The sequence below is a fragment of the Pan paniscus genome, chromosome X, assembly GCF_029289425.2.
Source record: "Pan paniscus chromosome X, NHGRI_mPanPan1-v2.0_pri, whole genome shotgun sequence".
In the NCBI taxonomy this organism is placed as follows: Eukaryota; Metazoa; Chordata; class Mammalia; order Primates; family Hominidae; genus Pan; species Pan paniscus.
Window position 1 is genome coordinate 107,191,263 of NC_073272.2, and position 23,482 is coordinate 107,214,744.

At 49.4% G+C, this 23,482-nt stretch overlaps 1 protein-coding gene across 7 annotated transcripts in view; it reads right to left on the bottom strand.

The window, feature by feature from the left end:
- The window catches only part of TSC22D3 (TSC22 domain family member 3), a 64,187-nt gene that overhangs the window by 1,738 nt on the left and 38,967 nt on the right, over nucleotides 1-23,482 (bottom strand). For 5 of the 7 annotated variants that reach the window (XM_008973095.3, XM_055106244.1, XM_055106245.1 and 2 more), the window contains exon 3: nucleotides 933-984. In XM_008973095.3, coding sequence (XP_008971343.1) covers nucleotides 933-984 — 52 coding nt within the window. Of the gene's footprint in view, nucleotides 1-932; nucleotides 985-1,348; nucleotides 1,579-1,726; nucleotides 2,863-23,482 lie in introns of those variants that run through there. The other 2 variants (XM_008973098.3, XM_057301061.2) reach the window with 2 other exon arrangements.

The window sequence follows — 23,482 nt, forward strand, 5'->3', positions numbered from 1 at the left end:
TGGAGTTGAGAGCCCAGCTTTGAACTAGATAGGTTCTCCCCTGCAAGTTTCCAATGACTTTCAAAGCTGGCTGCTGAGGGGCCTTTGGGGTGACACTTCTGCTGTTTGCCAGTGGTTTGCTATGTCCCCCTTTTTACATAAGCCCCTACTGCTGCCGATCCAGATCTGGGGGAAGGGTAGACCTGCAATGCATCCCATACTGTTTGTCTGCTGTACAAATCTTAACCAAGAGAATAAAATTGGCTATTTTGGAGTCTCCTCCCCTCCATATGACCCAGCACATTGAATTGCAGCTGTCCTGCAGCCGGCCAGTTAGCACACAGGACATTGGCCTTGGGGAAAGGTACAGAACTGCCACATCCTCTCTGAATTTGATGACTGCACTGGGGGCAGGGAAGGTGTCCTTAAGCTCCAGGGCACAATTAAGTGGCTCCCAACCGCTGAAGCCCTAACCCTCTGCAGCCATTGTGGCTGCTCCTTGGAGTATGACCTCTACCTGGTAAGGAGAGGGACAGGGGTGGGGTGCTTCGCTTCCTGTTTCCACCCAACTCCTGACCCCAGTCCAGGCTCTGCAGAGGCACTGCAGTGCTGTTGCATCCAATGAGCTCAGCCCCTTGCCAGCTGCACGATGCACACAAATGCAAGAGTCTGAGCTCCCTGACCAACAACAGGCCCAGGAGAGAGTCAGAGCCTGCGGCAAAGACCTGAGATGGAGGAGGGAGGAAGAAAGGAGGGAGCCCAGGAAGGGAAGACTGGAAATGCCCTAAAAGGAGCCACTCTAATCAGACTCCACCTCCAGTGGGGATAGGAGGCAGGCTGTCGGCTTCCTCAGGGTTTTGGCTAAGGGCTTTTTCACCCATTCCCTCAATCCTGCCCAGAGTTACATAAGCAGCAAAGTCAGGGGATGAGAATGACGCAGTGATGCCACTCACCATGGCCTGTTCGATCTTGTTGTCTATGGCCACCACGCTGGCTCCGGAGGCACTGCCAAGACAAAAAGCAAAGCGATCCATTACCCACTCGGTTCTACTCTTGAGTACATGGCAGTTGTGGCCAAAGTCCTCCATCTGCCTCGGCTCTTCCTCTCTCTCTCCTTCTCGCCTCCCTGGCCCAGAGTTCCAGACAGTTCGTCCCCAGATCCTTCCTTGGCCCCTGCAGGAAGCTGCATCTCCTCATCCAGGCCGGCTCAGCGCTGCTGCGGCCGCCCCGAGTTCCAACCGATCGGAGCTGCTCGCGAGTCCTGGGGCGCGCAGGCCACCGTGGCCTGCTCGGGCAATATGCAAACAATGGGGTTGTGCGACCCGGGGAGTCCCCCACAGCCGGCCTACAAGGTCCCAGGCAAACCTACCCGGCTCTGAAGCTAGCTAGGAATTCCTTCTCGGCTGGTAAGCTTCCGGCCTTCTCCCAAGCGGCGCACGGCCCTCGGCCAGCCCCCTGCCCAGCCCTGTCTGGCCCTGCCCGCCGCCCCTCTGCCTCCGGCTGCCTCTGCGGCTGCAGCAGCTGGTTTTCACGGCGCAGCGGCCGCAGGGACGCTTCGACGACGGATCCCAGAGCGGCGGTGACCTCCCCCCCCTTCCTGCGTCCCCTCCCCCCCGCCCCTTCCCAGTATGCTGCACCGCGGGGAACAGGGACCGGCGGCACACAGCTCGCTCAGAGACCGGGCTCCTAGCCCAGCTCCGGCCGGCGCCCCGGCTCGGGAGGCGCCGGAGCTGGGGCCAGCGGTTACCTGTTGTCCAGCTTAACGGAAACCACATCCCCTCCAAGCAGAGAAGAGAAGAAGGAGATGGAGAAATTGTGCAGCTGGTAGACCGCCACCTCCATGGGAGTCTGATACATTTCGGTGTTCATGGCTCGGGCTGCTAGGAAGCTCTGGCCGGGTTTCGTGCGGGGCTGGGCGGCTGGGCGGCTGGGCGGCTGCTGGCAGGCTGCGCTGGGCTAGGCTCTGCGCTGGAGTCCGGCCCTGAGGCTAGGAGCGGGGCGAAGGCTGCAGAACGAACCCAAAGCCAAGCAGGCGCTCCAGCTGGAGTTGAAGGGAAGTGACTCGAGGGGTGTCACCTCGTATGTCACAAACTCCACGGCCGCCAGTCCAACCCAGACTCGGAGATATTTTGGCTCCTGCTTCTTTATATAGGAGGAGCCGGCTGCGTCACATGGCGTCAGGGGCCATGCAAATGAGTCCTGTACCGGGCTTTGTGGCCCAGTTAAACCACATCCCCTCCCTGAACCTTAGGCTGGGACTGTAAACAGTTCAGCGCTTTCTTGTACCAACTGGCATCTCCAAAGAAGGCTCTGGAGATCGATAAAAACCAAACTGGAGCTGATTTCTAGAGAAATAAGAAATACAAATGCCCTAACAAGAGGCAGAGGGCATTCAGTAGAGAACAGCGCTAGTTTGAAAAGCTCTTCTTCAGGTGGCAGCCAGCATGCCCCCATGGCTTTGCATGCTCTCCTATGTCATACTCCCTGGACACGCACCCTCACCATCACGGCCTCACCCTCTTCCCAGTCACTGCCCTCTCAGTCTCTCCCCTGCACACATACTTTGTCACCTGCACATTCACTCTCTAATCAACCCAGCTTTCCCCTCACCAGCCAGCTGGCCTGCCGACCTGCCCTGAACCCCAGCACTCATCCACTTGCCCCTTCCTCTGAATGTTCAGGTGTGGGAGTACTTGTCTGTGGACCGGCACATGTACAGATCTGTGACATGCATGTAATGCATGCACAGGTCCATGCTAATCTACAGATGCATATGTATGGAGGAGAGGGTGTCCAGGAGCTGAGGTGAGTGGGTGAACATGTATGGGAGAGCAGCTAGGTGGGTGACAGAGGAGGTGAGGAGGAGACAGGGTATTGGAGTGAGCACTGGAGTGACCACAAGATGCCAGCCCTTTTCTCTTTAGTCTCCACATTCTACTCTTTGAAGAAAATACATTCAACATTATCCAGGATCCCGTGTCTCTATTTTTTAAAAACACAACTTTGTTACTTTTCTTTAAAACAGCGAATGACAATAACACTCCAAACCAAAGGTATACATTTATATAAACGATCCCAGGAAAACACCTGCCCTGTGATGGGCCCAGCCATGCACAGCATTAGAGGTACTTCAGGAAAAACAGACTCCAAACCATAAACAAGATGAGGTGATTGTTCCATAATAAAAGTTACACGTTTCCATTAAAATATATCTTCTTTATATTCAGCCTCAAGCTGAGGGAAAAAAAATAAAGGCACCAGAGACTTGAGGTCCTTTTCTTCTGCTCCTTCCTAAGTGAGGCCACCTGGTGGACAAAAGCAGAATTTCCACCAGAAGGAGCAAGAGGGGCAGGGACAGGTGATGCAACCGGGAATATTATTTACACCAACTCAGGACCAAAGGAGAACATTGGGTTCCACCACATATACAACAGTTTGGATGAAGTTAAGGCCAGTACCCATGAATCAGTGCTCCACAGGCTGTGGTCCAAAGAAAGATCCTAACGCAATCATGCTATTGGAAAAGTACTGGGGCCTCTTATCAGCAAAGAAGGTAATTATTGTTTGCTTCAGGACATTTATCTTAACCAGGTGCCTGGCACTAACACCCTGGCCAAGGCCGCAGCCAAATGCAGTCTGAAGGCCTTGATTTCCTCCCGGCTTCCAGGGCAGTTATGCCACTGAACAGCCAACATTTTGGCTATGGTGTGGTGCTCTATTGGTGGATTCCAGTGTTGATAATATGTGTACAAGAGCCATTATATTGCAAAGTGCTGACCAATAGAACTAAGTAAACCTGCTGCACTAGCCCGGGATGGTGTTTTTCTTCATCTCACTTTAGGTGGGAGACAATAATGATCTCAGGACATTCTGTTAACTTTAAGACACAACCTCTCTGAACACGGTGTTTGCACTAAGACGTGTAGTAGACAGAACAAAGTGCAGGCTATACTTATGGGTCATCAAGAATATTCACTAAAAAAAAAACCTCTTAAATCAGGAGCTTAACTGGTATCGGAATTCCCTGATATATTAATATTAATTTTCCCTCTGCACCACATAGAGTTTTCTTGGTTCAGAAAGTCTCTGAGCTGACCTTTCATTGGCTTGTTAATTTTTCCTCAACTATTGCTTTCCCCTCCCCCGAAGATTCCAAGGAAGATGATGAGAAGAAAAGGGGACAGAGAAATAAGCTGGGCTGGCAGGGGAAAAACACCACCAGGAAAACAGGGCACAGGACAGAAGTAAAAACAGCTCCTTCAAGAGGGACTCCCTTATGTGGAGACAGAGGCAGAGAAATCCAGGTGGCATGGGAAGGGAAGGCAAAAGGGTTAAGGTTCCCAGCAAAGCTGCATTTGAATTGATCATTAATTTGTCTACGGCCATACCACCCTGAACACACCTGATCTCGTCTGAGTTGTTCATTAGTTATACTTCAATTATAAAAGCAAATTGAGTCTGAGACTCACTGACAATAATAGTTACTATTAATAGAGCATCAGCTATGGGCAGACACTGTGCTGGCTGCACCACCAACCCCAAGGTTTAGGCACTGTCACTATCATTTTACAGATAAAGAAACCAAGGGTCTGAGAGGCTACCTTGCCCAAGGCGGCAAAGGTAATAAATTACAGAGCTAGAACTGCGGCCCAGGGTCTTCCTGACCCAGAGATCAAATTTGTTCCTACTGCACTGATCAGTGGGGCAGGGAATAGGTTTGTTGAATGGTTACAGGCTTGAATGAGTGAGTTGAGGAAGTTGGTAGGGGGTTTGGAGGTGCCAGAGAGTGGTAAGGAAGAAGAAAGGGTGAGAAGCAGCAGCCCTACTATTAGAGAGGTCCAGAGACTACCTTTGAGTTCTGCGAGCCTTGGCTTTTCTGACACGTGAGGCAGAGGAGAGCTGCAATGGGTGACTGGAACAATATCCAACTGTCCAAATGAGCTTTATGAGACGGCCATGCTCAACCACATCATTCCAAAAGGCAGCCAAGCAATCCTCAAAGAAAGCTATCTGTTTGGGAAATAGGAGACATTAATCTAACAGGGTGGCTTCCAGAATGGAACGTGTAGGAGAGTGTACAATATTCCAAATCAAGTATGGAGTCTTGGCAGCACAATCACAATGCAGTCAAACTTTGAGTTCCTGGAGCCCCACTCACCAGCAACTCTTAATTAACTCCTTTTCCCCCCCATTCCAGCTTTTAGGAAAATGAGGTCAATAAGAAAACAAGTTCGTATCAAAGATTTAGTTAAAAAAAAAAAAAGACTTGGAAAGGAGGTCCCAGGTTCAGCCCAGACTCAGACAAGCTCTCATCCTCTCTACATCTCTGGTTCTGCTGAGTGAGATGTGATCACCCTGAGACCTTATGATCCTCCATTAGGAAAGAATGAATGGATCCCAGGGTCCACTGGCTCCCTAAGGGAAGAATATGGACTTAAATGTCTCTGTAGAAAGATTTTCTGGCCAGGCACAGCGGCTCACGCCTGTAATCTCAGCACTTCAGGAGGCTGCGGTGGGCAGATCACCTGAGGTCAGGAGTTCGAGACCAGCCTGGCCAACATGGTGAAACCCTGTTTCTATTAAAAATACAAAAAATTAGCCGGGCATGGTGGCGCACGCCTGTAATCCCAGCTACTCGGGAGGCTGAGGCAGAAGAATCACTTGAACCCGCGAGGCGGAGGTTGCAGTGAGCCGAGATCGTGGCATTGCACTCCAGCTTGGGCAACAAGAGCGAAACTCTGTCTAAAGAAAAAAAAGAAAAGAAAAGAAAAAAGATTTTCCAACAACAAGGGCAGGGGAGATAAGGGTGGGTAGGAAGGGTGGGGGTGGGGGAAGGAGGAGGAACCCAAAGAGTTTTCTGCTTAACCCTCAGCACACCAGAAAATTTCTCCACCCAGAATAGCTATGCCAAACCTTGCAGTGAGTGGAAGTTTGTGCTGTACCTATCCATGATCTGATACAATATTGAGACTCTCAGGGTCCTTGTGTCCCGTGGAAGTGGGCCCCAAACAGGAAACAGTGGCCTAGGCATTCAATGGCCCAGCTACCCCAACATTCATAAATGTTGCCAAATTCTCTTTCTGACATCCCACAACTCACAATGTAGGCTGGACCCAGAGCCAACACGGCAACAGCGCCTCACTGAGGAGCCAGGCCCTTTGCTGGCTCTCAGCTGTAGTCTTAAAGGGACATAGTAACAAAACAGACATGGCTGACCCTACCTTTCTCAGGGGCAACCTTCTAGATGGAGGGTGGCATAATGAGGACAGGGCCAATTCCCTTCATTTCAGGAGGCTTTGGAAACCAGCATATTCCCTTTGAGCTGAAAGAAGTGCCTCAGCATTTCCCATTCATCTTTTCCCCTTCAAAAGCCAGATTGGACTCTCTAGGACAAGAGCCCTTCCTACGTCAGGTTCCCATGGGACAGTAGAACAGAGACTGGGCAAAGTCTGGGCAGCATAACCCTGGGCAGGATCTCAGAGCCCTGACGGCGTTGGACAGCAGATTCAGGGCGGGTGTGGTAGGTTGGGGGTGGTGATGAGGGGGAACATCTCACTTCCCTTTTTGTTACACTTGAAGCACTGTGTACCACACAGCCAGAAGGAAACTATTTATAGGCAAGTCTTCCTTATTTTCTACAGGGAATGTTCCACCCAAAGATTCGGCAATGTTGCCAGCAAAACACAGGGTCCTGTGTCAGGAGAAGCGGAAAAAGACATGATGCGAGAGGTGCGGGAGAAGCCACAAAGCAAACACTGGGTTAGGAGCTGGAAAAGGAAATACAAAAAGGATATTGAGCACTAGAGCGTTAACACAGTGTTAATGGGATGGTTGAAAAACATCCCTCCCCACTTACTCCTCCACTACGGGCCCCCTCCATCTGAAGCACTGTCTAGTTCTAATTACTTACTTGTCCCTTTTTCTGAAGAGGCTGGAGGAATAAGGAGGCTGAAATGCCATGGTTTAATTTGTCCTTGCTTCTCGCTTATCTTCTCTCTTCCCTTCTGGTTCCACTCCAGTGTGGGAGACTATAGACAGGAAGGCCACTGCCACTTACATAGTTACTTTGGTTTCATGGAAAATCCCCAAAGTCCAGAAGGAGGGAAGCAAGAAGGAAAGACAGAGAAAGAGAAAGTGCCTTGTTCTCTGTGGATCATGTGAACTGCCCTGCATGGCCAGGGCCCAGAGCTCCGAATTTCAGGGGCAGGAAAATGGGGAGGAGAATGCAGATGCAGATGCAGAAGGCGATGATGAGTGGGAGGGAGCCCAAGGAGAATCTTGGTGGAGAGATGGACACTGTCTTGGAAAAGCAGCTCTAGCAATTGATTTGGGGCAAACTCTGGCACCGAATGATGGCAGGAGCAATGAATTGTGCCTTTCAGCTTCCTCCTGTCCAAGGTCCCATGTGAGCATCACAAACAATCTCTGAGTGACACAAGGGATGACGGGCGCAACCAAACCTTGTTTTAACAAGGCATTCTACCCCTCCTGCCCTCACTCAGAGAAGTAAAAAACTGCTCTTGTCAAATCACCTTCATCACCCTAACTGTGGTGGCTCACCATGCTGGGGGGTGGTTTGTTCTGCCATGTCAGCAGGACTGGAAGTATTGGCGACTTATCCAGGAATGCAGTTTAGCTCAGTGGATCTTAAATTTCATGAACCTTGTGTCAATATTTATGCTTGTCTCCCTTCCCCTTATGCCTTCCAGCTGGGAAAATTTACCTCCACAATTTTTCCAAGCCCTCCTCTTATTTTCCACCCTCCCTATTGTCCATCTACAAGCAGGAAATAGATATCCCTGAAAAAGGCGGTTGGTAAAACTAACCTTGGTAAATGGAGTCACTGTCCTCCTTTCCCCTGCCCATGCTAGTTGCCATTATCATTTAATTCAATTCAAATCAGTTCAATTCAAAGTTGTATGCTTATTCAAAGCACAAGGCACATTTCAAGGAAATTTTAAAAAGTAAATTGGCAGTACAAATCCAAAATTGTGCTTCCTTCCAGAATATTCTAGGTCTGTGGCCAATTCAGAAGTCTCCCTACTGGTTAGACCTTAGTGAAATGTTTGCTTCAGGAAAAAGCCTCGGGCTTGGGGGTGCTTGGGTTGGGGAGTGGCCTGGGGTTGGGAAGGACCATGCCACTACCATCTGGGGCATCATTTCATGGGGCAGAATGAGGCATGCTTTTCTTCTCCCCACCCTGCCCCTCAACTGGTGCCCACCTAGATAGGATAATGCAGCAGCACGAAACTTAGGGTTTCTGTGGGATCTACCACTCCTTTAACATTGTGGCTGATAGTGCCAGGAAAGGTCTCTCACCCTGATTCCCTTCCTTAACTGCAGGGCTTTGTAAAGCAAGGGAACAAGGCACAGGTATTTGCTTTCTGAGTTGCTAGTCCCTTTCTTCCAAGAAGGTGGTCTTTGTTTAGCGTGGGCTCACCTCTCTGTGCCAACTTCTCGATCTTTGTCCTTTAGCCAGCTCCTCTCAGCCTTATACTTATCCCACCTCTTTCAGAGGCAGGTGCTAAGGTTCCTTGCCCTCTCCTACAGACCAACAAGCATCTTCAGGTAGGCAAACAGGCTCCCTTGTCACAGCCCACCCTTTGGCAATCCCAGTGTCCTGCAGCCTTCCCAGGGGCTGAGAAAGAAAGCAGCAAGACTATGGCCACTCTCCACATTTATGTGTCTGCACCAGCCCTCCACCAGTCTATCCAGGTCAGCGGGACACTGGCAAGGCCTCTCTCCATCCACTCTGCTCTGTGGAACAGTTCCAAGAGCCGAAATTCCAAGCCGTTTTCTCTGGCAGTTGCCAGGGTTACTTTGAGTAGCATGTGAAGGACTTGGGGGCTATTGGCAATGCTTGGAAGACAGCAACCAGGAGGATCTTGTTGGGGATGGGGGTGCAGCAGACGAGGGGCTTGTGAAGAGGGCAGGAGCACCTGCCTCCATTGTGGGCCTCGCTATAGAATGGGTGATCTTTGAAGTGGCAGAGGTTCTCTAGGGAACAAAAGGATGGTTAATAATGCTGGGCTCTTTAGTTCCTTGGCTGTGATGGGTAAGCACTGTGAGCCTCCTAGGGCCCTCGCTTACCTCACAGCAGAGCTATTCACCATGAGCTCATTTGAGGTAGCTCCTTGATTCTCAGTTGTGGGACTCTATCACATGTGAAGAGGGGCTCTGCAGATTGCAAAGGGCCTCTGGCTCTCCAGTCATCACCACCCGCTGCCTCCCAACTTCCAGGATGGATAGAAGGCAGCCTAGCTGGGGTGGGGGCAGTGGCAGGAGGAGGCAGGGGGCACACTATTGCCAGAACAGAAAGAAAAGGAGAAACAGGGCCAGCTTCTCCCTGGGGAGGGCCCCCCAACCATGGGAACAGCACCAGGGATCTCAAAGGAGTGTTGGAAGGGCTTAAGGAAGGTCTCCTGGCCTGGTTTGAGAATCACTGACAAGGAATACACACAACTTCTCAGGAAGAAAGAGTAGCATGGAAGCACGTGCATTTGTGCAAACACCCTCTCCAGCCTTTCACACAGTCTAATAATTCACAGATAGCCAGGCAGAGAGGGGCATCCGCCCCCCTTCCCCGATGTTGTCACCTTCCCCATGACCCCAAAGGGACAGTAGGGCCACAAGACATAGCAAGATAGCAAGGCAGGACACTCTAGCCCATGCCAGAATGTCAAAAGTCATGGCCTCTGCGCTCTCTGACATCCAGAGCTAGCTGTGTGCTGTGCAAGGGTGACAGGTGACAGGGTCTTAGGGGAAGCTTGAGGTGGTATTCAGATGGACACGGGGGAACCAATTTGAAGCCTCATACTGCATACTGGGAACGGGAAGTCCTGGCACTGCCAGAAGCACAGTTTTCAAAGATATCAATCATGCATTATAATGGGCTCTTTTAAATGAAGGAGAAATAAAAACAAGTACCATTTGTGCACAATCAATCATATGGACACCTAAGAAATGATTCCCACAGGCTCCTCTTGAGGACAGTTCTAACTAGAGCCAGTCCTGGCATAGAGGCCCTCTGTGACTTGAGAAGTGTGATCTGAAGGGTGGTGAGAAAAAAAAAAATCCCTCTCAGTCAGAGCTGTTTTCCAGACCACTACTGTGGTCCTTACAAATGCCACCATGAGAATCATGCCTTTGGGTTCCAATGATCTCTCCTGGAGTTCTTCATTTATACTTTGAGGAATGAGAACGCCTTCTTTTCCAATGCAAAAAGCCCTGGGAAGGTGCCATATTCAACACTATCAGTTCAAATACTTCAGTATGAACTAAATTATAGTATTACTTTCAACAGAGTAGTCAGTGGCCAATCAGTGTCAGCAGACAATTGGACACACAGCAGGTAAACCTTGATGGTGGGCTGCAGTGGGCCTAAGGGAGATTGTGGAAAATGCAGGTGTCCTGGGCTGCAGCCCTAGCATGTCTAGTGGAATAGGCGTGGGGCGGGAGAAGGGTATTTCTCAGGTGTTTTGGACGCAGCTCTTTTGACATCAGTCCATGGAATTGCTTTTAGGAACTGCTGGCCTAAAGGTAAGAGCCAAGAAAGGGTCTATCTGAAGAGCCCCTATGGTGCCAGGGGCACTGAGACCCATTTCGTGTGACACATTCGGACGAGGCTTGGCATATTCTAGGCCTGCTGTCTGTTCTGCCCTTTCTTTCCCTCTCACTCCTGAAGGTTTGACCAGAATGTGAGTGAGATCTACTATGAGAGAGATGATCCTGAACATGCTGTGATTTATATTCAAATCTTTGGCAATTTTTGCCTCTCTGTTAAGAGGAATGGATGCCTTTTAAGATACTCCACAGCGGTCAGTGGAAACTCTCAGCCTGGCAGGTCAGGGACATGCGGCGGGGGAGGGGTGGGCATCGTTGTGGGAAAGAGAGAACCCAGCATAGAGAAGGGGAAGGGACTGGTTTTTCTCTAACAGCACAGTTTGGTCAATGAACCGGCCCAACCTCCCTTCTACAGGAACCAGCTCTTCTCCAGCCCTGTGGCTGTCACTGCCCGGTCAAACCTGGGTCAATTCCCAGGTGAGCTGAAGGGGTGTGACTCATTCCCCCCTCAAAAACCTGCTGGGGCTGACTATAAAGACTTGCCAGGATCTCTGCAAACATGCCCGTCCCCACCCTGATCCAAGCCTGGAACTCACCCCTGCCTACCATCCTCACCCCATTCCATTGCTTGTGAGCCCCTCCCTGGCAACAAGGCCATCTCCCCTGCTCGCTGACTCCCCTCTCCAAGGGGGAGCAGGAGGGGAATTTACTGTTGTCTGTGGTATGCATCCGGACTGTCTTTTGGCCTTATTTTATTTTATTTTATTTTTATGTTTAATTTACATTGTTTGCTAGGTTTGGGGCTTAAATAAACAAAAGCTATGCTTCTCCCCAAGGCCTAGACTTCCTGGTTGCCTGCCAGCAACAGAGTGACCCTTTTAATCTCTTCTCTTGCTCCTTGAGACATTCAGTGTTGGGGGTGGGGTTGAAAGAAAAAGATATTTAGGGTCAAAAACCTGGAAATTCTTAGTGCCAGCCTAAAATAACATCCCCGGCCCTTGCCGGCATTATGAATGTTAAGCACTGAAGCCACCTTACCAAGGACAGGGTTCTTTTAAAGCCCACAGCAAGATTGTAAAAATAAAGCACATAAATGGAAAATTCTAAGTATTGGCATTGATTTCTTTTCTTTCTTCCATCTTCTTTTTTTAAATCTACTCTACAGATGTCTTTGTACCATCAAGCAAAGACAGAAGTGCCCAGGTCTCTGTGGGTGGGGCCTCTGTGGCACGAGCAACCTTAAAGACCTATAGACACCAGAGCATGGTGGGCCTGACCAAGAAGGCTTCTTGCCAAAGCTCATACACATTGAAAAATAAAAGGAACACTAGCCCCTATGTCCTAGGGATAGAGCTCTAACAGCAAACTAACGAATCCCGGTCAACAGTTCTGACATCCTGTTATTTGCTAAAACTAATAATACCATGGAGTTTGTTGACAGAGTTGCAGAAGAGCTAAAGTAAATATGGAAACCGAGGAACAGCCAAGTATAGACAGTTACTAGCTCAGCAGTTGAGGGGACGAGAGTTTCACAGATACTCCTTGGACATCTTGGGGCACCGGGGACTCAGCACGATTGGGAGATAACCCAGAAGGCATTTGTCATGTCACAGGGTGATTTATCTCCAACAATAGGCTGCTGCAATGATGGGTTTGGCCTACAGAGCTGGTACTGAGCTCTCAGACAGACAGCAATGATATGAAAAATTGAGAGGGACTCCCTTGATGCATTTGTGAAGGGAGTTATGCCCCAAGAAACATCACTTTAGTTCCCATTTTAAACGAACGTGTTCAAGTGGGAAGAAAATATGTGAGAAGGCCAGAGTTCTTTTTCCACCTTGGCCACTAGCCAGCTGGGGACTTCATGGAAGACCTCTAAACTCTCTATGCTGCTAGATCCGCATCCCTGAAATGGGAGTAATGCCACACAAGGTATGTATGTTTTATGGATACCCTAATGTCTGGAAACATAAACAAATCATTTTATTTATTTATTTTTTAAAGATTAAAGATGTCTTTGATGACTTTATAAATATTTACCTATGGACTTTATGGACACCCTGTAGGTAGCATAGCTGAGCTCTTTGGAGAGCGAAAAAAAGGGCTACGTGAATGTGATAAACTCTATGATAAATAGAAACTCTGGTTCCCCCAAACACCGCTGGCAAAATGGCTCCCCAAGTGAACAGCCCTTTTCACACTGTTTCAAATTCGTCTTTCTAACCTTCTGTCCAGTTTCAATGTTTGTTCTCATGGTTTCACATATACTGTTATGGGGAGGGGGTAGTTTAAGAAGTTGTTGTTAAAATGGAGTCTATATTTAAATTATTCTCCTGAAGGTCCTAGCAATGTTTCCCTGTATGTAGAACTTCTAATTTGCACAACGTTTTGACCCGAAGAACTGCTTTGATAGTACAATCAGTAATCAGTAAGACCTCTATTCTTTCTAGCACGACTGAAGGCACAGTCAGACAGGACCACGACTGAAAATGGGCCGTGCAAGGTCTCAAGTGAGCACTGATTGGCTTTCTAGACTAGAATATAAACCTTGTGAGGGCAGGGGCTTATCTTATTTACTACTGTACACCTAAGGCTTGGACCGGTGCCTGGCACACAGTACAAATGCAGTAAATACATGCTTAGTAAGAAAAAAAAAAGGTTATCTATGTGTTAGGACTTTGCTAATGGCCTCGTGGAGAACTATAGGCACATTCATGAATTAGTCTTCTGTTAACACTTTAATTTGGGGACAATCATTGTCTGAGAGAAACTGTGCAGTTACAAACACAAAAGACCTATGAAAATCAAACATACTTGGGAAACCCAAACATAGTTTAATTGAGTAAGTGGCCGCTAATGACCTGGAAGCAAGGCTCAACCACTTAAATAAAAGGGATAATTCACCCATGTGTGTGCTCCTGGTTCTCCACTAATGCTAGGACTTTGGTCAGTTTCCATCTTTAGCTAAAGGCGCTGGGTCAGTTGGGAATAGGTCACCCACAGTGAGCAGCAGAGGGTGATAAAGCCCAGGAGCAGGGTGGCCAAGTCTCAGCTGGCACCAATATCAAAGAGGGATTTAGGGCTAGCAGGCCTGACGCTCTGAGTGAGTGGCAGCCATACAGCTGGAATGATGGGAGTTGGGGGAGGACAAAAACCATCTGGACTAAAAATACTCACTAAGATAAAGGAAATTCTCACCATTAATGTCACCCTTGGGTTTGAAGTCTTGAGGTGCCCTGTTAAAATGGAAAATCTTTCTCAGAAGGGGAATTGTTTAGTTTTTCTCAGGGAAGGGATGTGATGACCTGCCTCAGCTTGGTCAGAATAGTGGGAGGGGCTTCTGGGAGAAGTAACCCAGGCTGGCTAAGTATAGACTGGTGGGGTGCTGCCTAGGGTGGGGCCTCACAATGGGTCCTGGTTATCTGGTGGCCTTGGGATTTCAGGGGACAGGCAAATGTGGCCAAATATTGAAGACTCGCTGGCAAGAAACCAAACTGCCTCTGAGTGGGCAGCTTTAAGAGGAGTAGAGTTTAGGGCAAAGGAGATTGTTTTCTCCTTCTGTTCTTGGTAAATGAAAGCAAGCTGTTATGAAGATGTCGTGAGGAGCAGCAAGGCTGCCTTGGGCATATTGGGGATGTTAATCTTCAGTGCTCCCTGCCTGGGAGACCCCGTTTGCTTGCTCATCAAAACATCCTCCCTGGGTGCATCCTCCCCCAGCTCTACTGCCTCATTTATACGGTGGCATAGCTGAGAAATTAACCCCCAGAAGAGTCTGTGGCTGCTGGGGGTTGATGGATTCTCCTTCCCTGGGGTAATTTCTTTTTACCAAGAGCCTGCTGCGAACCCAAAGGAATGAGTCTAGTGGGAGAAATTCCAGGCAGAAGGGCAGGACGCTGGAGGAGCTTTCTTTGACCATTTTCTGCTACTTTCTGCTGGCAGTGGCCTTCTCTGCCTGTGAACCAGGCAGCCCTGGCAGCAGACACAATACTGACACTACAGCTGGCGAGGGAAGCCCTTGCCCCTCATCACCACTCCTTCTTGCCCTTGTAAAATTCTGGAAAAACCTCAGCCCTGGAGCTCCCTCTAGTTTGACCAGGTGATAGCCAACTGCCTGACACCAGGCAGAGCTGGGCCGACAGAGGGAGGCAGGGGAGTGGGGCTGGGCATCCCCCTCTCCACCCCCGGGGCCCTGTTGTGAGGTGTTGACAGCTGGGAGAGGACCTGAAACCAGTTAGCCTGGGGCTCCCAGCCAGCAGTGTATTTTCATCTTGTTTTGACTGGGACCGTCCTCCCCTGTGTAAACACATCCATGTCAGGGGGAAGAAAATGTAGAACAGCTTAAAATAAGTGGGCGGAATGCCTCCCACTCATGAATCACCAGTGCAGGGAATGCCCCGCAGGTGGGCCTTGCTTTAAGCAAACCTGACATTATGAAAATTTTAACTTAACAAGAGGGCAGGGATGGACAGCTGTTAGGACTTGACCCACCTCTGGGAGATCTCAAAGCCTCATTGGGTCCAAATAATATCAGCAGCTCCCATGTACTGATTGCTTAGTGGGCACTGCGCTAAAGACATTAGATACGTTAATTTTTTGAATCTTGTCAATGCTGTTAGGAGTTGGGTATTATCTTATCATTAGACCCATTTTGTGGATGAGGAAACTGAGGCTCAGAGAGGTTGAATAACTTGCCTGAGGTTACACAGCAAGCAGATGGCAGAGATCAGATGAAACTCCCTGGTGTGTGATTTTAAAGCACTGGGCTGCCTCTAGCTGGAGTTGTGCTTTGTTTTGAGGAGGGTTCCAGGCCCAGCTGCACTCCAGGCAGCAACTGGAACCTGCACTAGTGTTCCTTCCCACTGAACTCCCTTCATACAGCTGCAGAGGAATTTGAAAAGGGTCCTTATCAGGGTCATGGTGGGGAAGGCCTTTGGTGGGGCCTGTTTCTTTCAATTGACTAAAGGATTCCCAAGGCAATTAATTCCCTGGAAGAGTAAGCCCCCCTGGAATGCCAGGATGGGATGGGTCATCTCCATTTCAATTCAGGGACTAGCAGATTGTTTATGGGCAGCTGCTTGACCATTCTCAGGACAGGCCACTCAGTAACTGCAAATAAGTACAAACTACCAGACACCAGGCTGGGGAGGGGACAAAAGACCAGTATAATCCAGTATAAGCAAAAACCAAATGTAAACACATATTTTGAAACAAAATGTCACGGTGAATCACGGTCTGTGCAGGGCTGGCCCCCAGGGTAAACTGTGAAGTAGGAGTCTGTCTTCAGAACCTTCCTGCTTCCTTTTCGGGTACCTTCCTCCTGCCTGTTCCTTTATGCCACCTGTGCCCTCCTGCTGCCTGGAGTTTCATGGGGCCCATAGCTTCAGGGGTGCAGCAGGGGACCTGCCTTCCTTAGCAATGCCCGCTGTAAGAGAGACTCCCAGTCTCCTTCACAAAAATCAAATGTAAATGGCCTTCGGGCCAGCCCTAAAGGACAAATCGAAGAAATTTGTTTGTGTAAATTGTAGGTAATGGCTTAACAGGTTTTTCTCAGTCAGATCACAGGGGCTTTAATCCAAAGATTTCAGTCAATGCTATAACTTTAGTCATACGTGGGGGATGGTGGGGAAAGAACAAGCTGGAGAGATGCAGCATTGAGGGAAAGATTGCTTATCAGTGATGTTCAAATCTTGCCAAGTTGGCCACAATTGACTGTGACTCTAGGTAAGCCTGGCTGCATGAATGTACAGGGATGAATACTACGCTCTTATGCTTGTGCCGTATTCTTCCAGAGCACGGTGGAAAGAGCACTGGAATAGTAGTCAGGAAACTTGGGTTCTGGCCTGAGTTTGCCCCTGACTACCAGAACAAACAACCTTGAAAAGTTCCAGAACCATTCTGGGCCCATTTCCCCTAATTGTAAAATGAGAGGGTTGAGGCTGCAAAATTATATTTATTTAGGTGCTTTTTTGATGAATGATACCTCTATTTAGACTGGGAGCTATATCCAAAGTTTCCTACAACAGTGTCTGGCATATAGTATGTGCTCAACAAATGGATTATGTTGAGTGAAATGAATGAATGGATGGCAAGAATGACTTCTAAGGTGGTTGCTTAGTTCTGACAGTCTCAGTCTCGATCTCCTCAGATGCAGCTATTTGCAACCATGCTTCTTCAGTCAAGAGGCGTTGGCCAAGAGCTGGGTGAGGTCTTCAGGCCCTTGTCCTCAGGACCAGATCATGTCTGCCCCCATGGGGTACAGGGGCAGCCTGCGCTGGGGATAAGCAGATCTGAGACAAAGGCAGCAAGCAAGAACTTCCAAGAGGTGCGGAAGGCTTGCAGGATGCTAGATGGGGGTGGGGGGAGGGAGAGGGCTGTAGGAAGGGCAGGGTAGGTCAGGAGGAGGAGCCATGGGAGTAACTTTTACAACATTTTCTGTAAAACGGGAAACCTAGATAACAGAGACCTGATGGGTGTCTGGGCTGAGGTAGGGAAAAGTGCCGAGTCGCATGGTGACTCAAGGTCAGGAGCTGGAATGGGGCCCAGAGCTCTCAAGCCTCTGCTCACCCGCTTGGGACTGGCCCTTGGCTCCAGGCCAGCTCCCTGAATAGTTCCCCCAACCCCCACCCTTCCCCTCCAGGATTTCAGCTTCTTAGGCCAATCTGCTTCCTTGTTCAGCCACTGCCTCCACTGCCCTCCCCTCCTCTCCCTCTGCCAAGGCTACATGGAAGCCCTCCCCCAAACTCCCTCCAAGGACTCAGCACTGGGGCCCAGTGCAGTCACCCATTAGAGCTCTCCAAAGCCAGGCCAGCTTCTGGGCAGACTGGCCCCCCTTCCCAGTGTTGCCCACATTCACACTCTGACGGAACTCCTCCCCTCCTTATGCAAAAGGAAGGAGGCTTTGCCAGCGCTACCTTCCTCCCCTTCAAACACACCCCCGCCCTACTCCAGCCTCCTCCATCACCCAGGCCTCTAGGGACACTCCCAGACATTATTCTCAGGTGCCAAGATGTTCTCCCTTTCCTTCCCTACTCTTTCCTTCAGCAGCACCCTTTCACATTATAACAGGGGCTGCAGTTCCAATCCGAACGAGTGAATCTTCAGGGGTGAAACTTTAAGTATTAGTGAGTTGGGAGAGAGAGAGAGATTTATGGGGCAGAATTCCTTCCCAGTATTCTTGACATAACACTATGGAGATAGTTACCTACTCTAGATACTCATTAGGCCAATTCTGGACTTTGCTGCCCTGGGAGTCGGAAGGCTAAAGTTCTGGTCCCATCTCTGCCATTAAAATAGTACATGTAGGCTGAGTGGGGTGGCTCACACCTGTAATCTCAGAACTTTGGGAAGCCAAGGCGGGAGGATCGCTTGAGGCCAGGAGTTCGAGACCAGCCTGGGCAACATGACGAAACGCCGTCTGTACAAAAGAATTTTTAAAAATTAGCCAGGCATGGTGGTGCATACCTGTAGTCTCAGCTACTCCCGGCCGAGGTGGGAGGATTCCTCGAGCCCAGGAAGTCGAGGCTGCAGTGAGCTGTGATTGCACCACTGCACTCCAGCCTGGGTTGATAGAGTGAGACCCTGTCTCAAAAAAAAAAAAAAAATTATCTGTGTAACCCTGAGCAAATCACTGCATCTCTCTGCATCTGAATTTCATCTGTCAAGTGGGGGTAATTACCCCTGCCCTACCCACCTTGGCAGGGCTGTTATGAAAATTAGAGACAATGTGTGCATGTGTGCATGCACAAGTGCACAGGCATGCATAACATAGAGAGAGAGCATGCGCACTTTCTACATGGCAAGACCCTGGACAAATATTAGGGATTATTATCCCTATTCCCACCTCCACTGCAATGTGCTTGAAGTACTCATTCAGGTTACTTGGTAGAGCTCTCTTCACAAAAAAAAATGCCAGTGTACCTTAGGCCTGTCCCTTTCTTCTCTCCCAATTTCTGTCCCTCCCACAAGGCTTGGCCCTTAGCTACATTTGGCCTCCTGCACACCTCCACCCTCCTTTAAGAACATCTCCCACCCCACCCTCATCCCCCTCACCATCCATCCTGTCCCCTCAAGCCTTCCTCCACCAGCTGAGGACTTCTTGCCATGCTCTCTCCTTCTCTTGCTGCTGTGCCGAATGAACCCGTTTTCCCAGCCCTGACCTCGGGCCCTCTCCATCAAAGCTTTAAAGAGGAAGGGACTCTGGGGAGTAATGACTGAACTTGACAATTTTCTACAGAGACTGAGCACAATGCGGAACACCCAGCATGTGCTCCAAAAACACACCATTGTTTGGTTACTTGCACTGGGGAAGATGTTTGGGGTGGAGTCTGCTTTGGGGCCCCTGAAATCTTGCCAGATAGACAACTGCCTGCCCCACCTCTAGGTTCGGCAGGCATTGCCCGTCTGCTCTTCCCACCCATTTTTCCCTTCACCTCTCAACCCGGAGAATGGGCTGGGCTGTTTCATCTCTAGGACCTGCACATTAGAATGTGATTTCAGTCCTCCCTGGCCTAGTGCCACTGAGTTTCTCTGGTCTCACCACATTTCCCCCAGGGATGAGAAGCTAAGGAGCAGTCTGGGGCATCCTCTAAATTTCCCAGCACAATCAGCTCCCTCTGCAGGGCCACACCCAAGAGTCCTCTCACCTGAAGAAACCTGGGCTTCCCTTCCCAGAATTGAGGGTTTTTGGGCTTTGACCTAGGGGCTGGAAAATCGGGCCCACCATAGTACAGTGTGTATCTTAACAGCTCTGCTCCTATACACAGTGATGACATTCTCCTTGGCTGGAACATCTCTTGCTCTGAAAAATACTGGCGAGAGTGTGTCTCCCAGATTGTGGGGGCAAAGCCCTTGCTTTCATCCAAATATTCCCTCCAGGCTGCATTTCAACCCTCCTCTTCGCAAAGAAGGAAATCATAAGCAAAAGGTGACCTTGCTAGATCTTGCCAGGGAACTGGTGACAGGGTGGCAACGCATGGTCTCATTTTTTGGCCCCTGCCACCTGTCTGTCTCCCTCCCTCTGTCTGCTGCTGGGGTCCCATGTTGGCAGGCAAGTTGGGAGGAGATGGGACTCTCTGGAGAGGCCATCTGGGGAAGCTGGTCCTGTAATGGAGGTGAAAAATGTGGTCTTGGGGGACCAAGCCTCAGGCAGGTGAATGTGAAGACTCTGAAGCAAGTGAGGGAAGAGGGAAGTGGCAGGTTGGCAAGAAAGATCATAAATTGTCACATTTTTTTTTTTTTACCAGTAATGGTAAGAGTAATAACAATAATAATAGCTACTACTTATTGAGAGTTTATTATATACCAGGCACTGTGCCAAACACTTTTCACGCATTATTTTATCTATTGTTCACAACTCTATGTAAAAAAAAAAAAAAAAATTGCAGATGACAGATGAGGAAGCAGAATCTCATAGAGGTTGTAACCAGCCCAAGGTCACACAGCTAGAGCTGGGATTTGAGGAGCCAGTTGACTCTAGGACCCACACTCTTCCCCCTTACCCGACCCTCACTGTCCTTGCCACAAACATGGGTCCTGTTGCTGAAGGGCTCACCAGGCACCATCTGCCACAGTTTGGCCTCTCAAGGCCCTTGGAGCCTTAGTTACTTGAAATTGTTGGGGTTTTTTTTTTTTCACTCCATTTTTTCTCCCTAAGAGGCCAACATTCCAATGAGGGATTTGCTTAATAGCATCCAACGGATGGGGCAGGAGCCACACAAGAGTACTGGGCTCTGAATCAGGAGAAAGACCAACTTTGCCCCTGGTCCTGCCATAAAATTGTCATGTGACCCAAGGCAGGTTGAATCCCCTCTCAGGGCCTTGGTTTCCACACCTGTTCAGACGCTATTCTTGGTCCTGGGCAGGGATCAGTGATGTATAAAATGCAAGAGTATCAAAGACTTAGTGATGGGCCCTTGACCTCACTCTCCCCAGTGGAAGAAGGCCTGGCAATTTGAAAGCATTTCAGCTCCCCACCTTCCACTTGGAGATCATGAGTCTGCTGTAGCATTCACCACCACCCTCAGCATTTGATTCCAGGACCAAGTAAGACCTCCATGCCAGGCGACGGCTCCTCACTGGCATGCCCTCCAACCAAACCCTCTCTCACTGAACATGCATTAATGTCCTTTCCAATCACCCCTCTGAGATGACCTTGCCTTGCTTTTTCCTTCCCCTTCTCCTTCTTCCCCTCAGCACCCACCCCCCACAGCTGACTATTGCTCTCAGAATGCCATTCTTCTTCACTCCTGACATAAGTAGCTGACCCATACCAACGAGTTGGCTTCTTCCCTGAATGCACAATTCTCTCCTTTAGCTTACTTGGCATCCTCTGGCTTCTTTTTGTTGTGTTTTGTTTTTTTACATATTCAAAGAGATGAAAGGAACTCTGAAGATGAACTAGTTCAATTCCCTGCTTTTTTGGGGTGAGGAAACTGAAATTTGGGTAGAGCCAATGACTTGCCCAAGGTCACACAGACAGGTAGGGACAGAGCCAATACTCTAACCAGGCCTGTGTAATTCCAGAGCCTCTGCTCTTTTACTCTGCTCCCTTGCCCTTTAGGCCTTGGCTCGCCAGCCACCATCACCATCCCCTTCTCCAAGTGTACCTCTTTTCCATGACACACCTCTGAGCACTGATTCTATTCTCTAATTGTTTGCTATGTGTGTATCTAGTTTTCCCAACAACAAAGCAGCCTGAGTGGTAAGGGGCTAACTCATTCCTCTCACTTGAATGAGGTACAGAGGAGGGAAGTGACCTGCCTAAGGTCACACAGCTCATTAGTGATAGAATTGGGAACAGGATCTTGGTCTCCAAGCCTCCACTTGGGGCCACTCCCACTACACCACAATGCAGCACACCTCTCTTTCTCTCCCCATTTTCCCCTTCTGTGCTGTCGCGGAATTTTACAATCTTGTCCCTTTCTCTCTTCTTTATATTCTTCTCCTCATTCCTAACGTCTGCATTTTTCTTAACAAGCCTGCTGGATTTTAGAACTGGAAGGGACCTCTACCTATCACTTAACAGACGAGAAAACTGAGACCAGGAGAGGGAAAACAGAGTGCCTGAAATCACACAGCTAATTAGTGGCACACCTGGGATGCAAGGCCAAGTCACCAGCTCCTAGTTCAGAGCTCTTCCAACCATCGTCTTTCGGTCTGTGCTCGATTTTTATGGCCGTTCTTGCTTGAAAAGCCCCCTTCCAGGCATGACCAGATCCAGCAAGATCTGAGAGTGCTTGGGCCCAGGGTCACACAATGTCCCTGGGGAAAAGTAGAAGGAGCTGAGAGGCCTGGAACCACCCACATCCTCTCACATCCCACCCCGGGAAGCCCAATTTGGCCTTGCTGAGGGCGGTGACTATCAAGTATGTGTTGAGATAAAGTCATAGCCTCTCCAATTCTCAGTTCATGGCCTAGAGAGTGGCGTCAAAGCCCAAATGGGCTGCAAAATGAGGTCAGTTAACTGTCCTCTCAATGGAAAAATCTTGGAAAATCAATAGCACTTATAACGTCAACAGACCCAGAGACCTTTCCTTTGTTTGTTTTTTCCTCCTGGGCCGGTCTCTCTCACCCACCCTGCTGTGAAGGCACAGACAACACAGGAATCCAGCAAGGGAAGTTGCAAAGGCCAGACCACGGCTCCCAGGGCCCCTGGACCAATGGGGGACAAGGGGCATGCTGAGGTATAAATGACTTGTGAAGATCCTGGCCAAGTCCCTCCTTATTCCCCCAGGCAATGTTATTCAGATTCAAGGCCCTCCCTGGCAACTGGCACCTGGTTGGAAATAACCAGGAGCTACTCAAAACTCCAGTAGAGATTCTGGAAGCTCAACCCTGTCCCAGCTTTGCCACACAGGGGTTTCGCTAAGTAAGAGAACAACCAGAAAGCCAATTAGACACCACCATGGGGTCTTCCTGCACTGGGAAGTGTCTGAGGCTCTCAGACTGGAGTGGATGTTGGCCCTTTTCCCAGACATCCTCCCCACTACACACTATGGGTATATTCTACCTTCCCTCCATGCACAAAGAGGGTGGCTGCCTCCATGCTGCTTTTTTTCTTTTTTTTCAAACAGGCTTCTTCCTGCTCCCAAACTGGTCCTACTGCACAGCCTGTACTTTCTCCCATTAAATGAAGTCCTTCATATGAAAGTATTGTGAGTTGATTCCAACCTGGATTCATTTGACAAAAATTTATTGAGCCCCTACTTTGTGTCAGACACTGGTAGCTTCTCTCAACGTGTTTTGTGCTATCAAAGACCATTGCACCCCATGAGTTCCCATTGAGAAAACAGGGCCAGATCAATGGCAGATTTGTTGCTACCAGGCAGAGAAAGCTCAGCAAAGAGATGTGAATTTAGGTCCCGGGAATAAGTATGTGCCATCGTGTGGGTCCCTGGACACTGGGATATTGATGCATGGGTGCCTGGGGTGGTGAGCTGAGAGATGCCCTTTCCATATGAACTCCTACGACCAGGAACAAACACTACATCCCAGATAAGTTGTCCTGGCTGGCTGCAAGGGGCAGAAGTGAGGACAATTCCAGGGCTTTCCATAGCTAAGAAACAACTGTGTCCTCTGGTCTTGGTCCTAGCAGCAGGGATCACTGCCTGTTGGCCTCCCAAGCAAGTCAAGGGACAGGCATTTTGGGAGAAGCAGCCCCCTCTTTTCTGATATGTCCCCTGGGCACCTGAGTTTGGTTCCCTTGCTGGTCAAGACACATCTAAAGCATTTAAAGGCAATTAGGTAGCTCTTCAGCGGAGAGTTTTCCTGGTTAAACACCCCATCCCTACCTCTTGAATGCATGAACAAAATTTTGCAGCTCATCTTCTCCTAGGCAAGGTCTTGGCCCTGTGCCTGCTCCCCCAACCCTGCCCTCTGGGTGATCTTGCTCAAGGACGCCAAGGGAGTTGGTGGCAGAGGCTGGGAGCACAGCCCAGGTTTC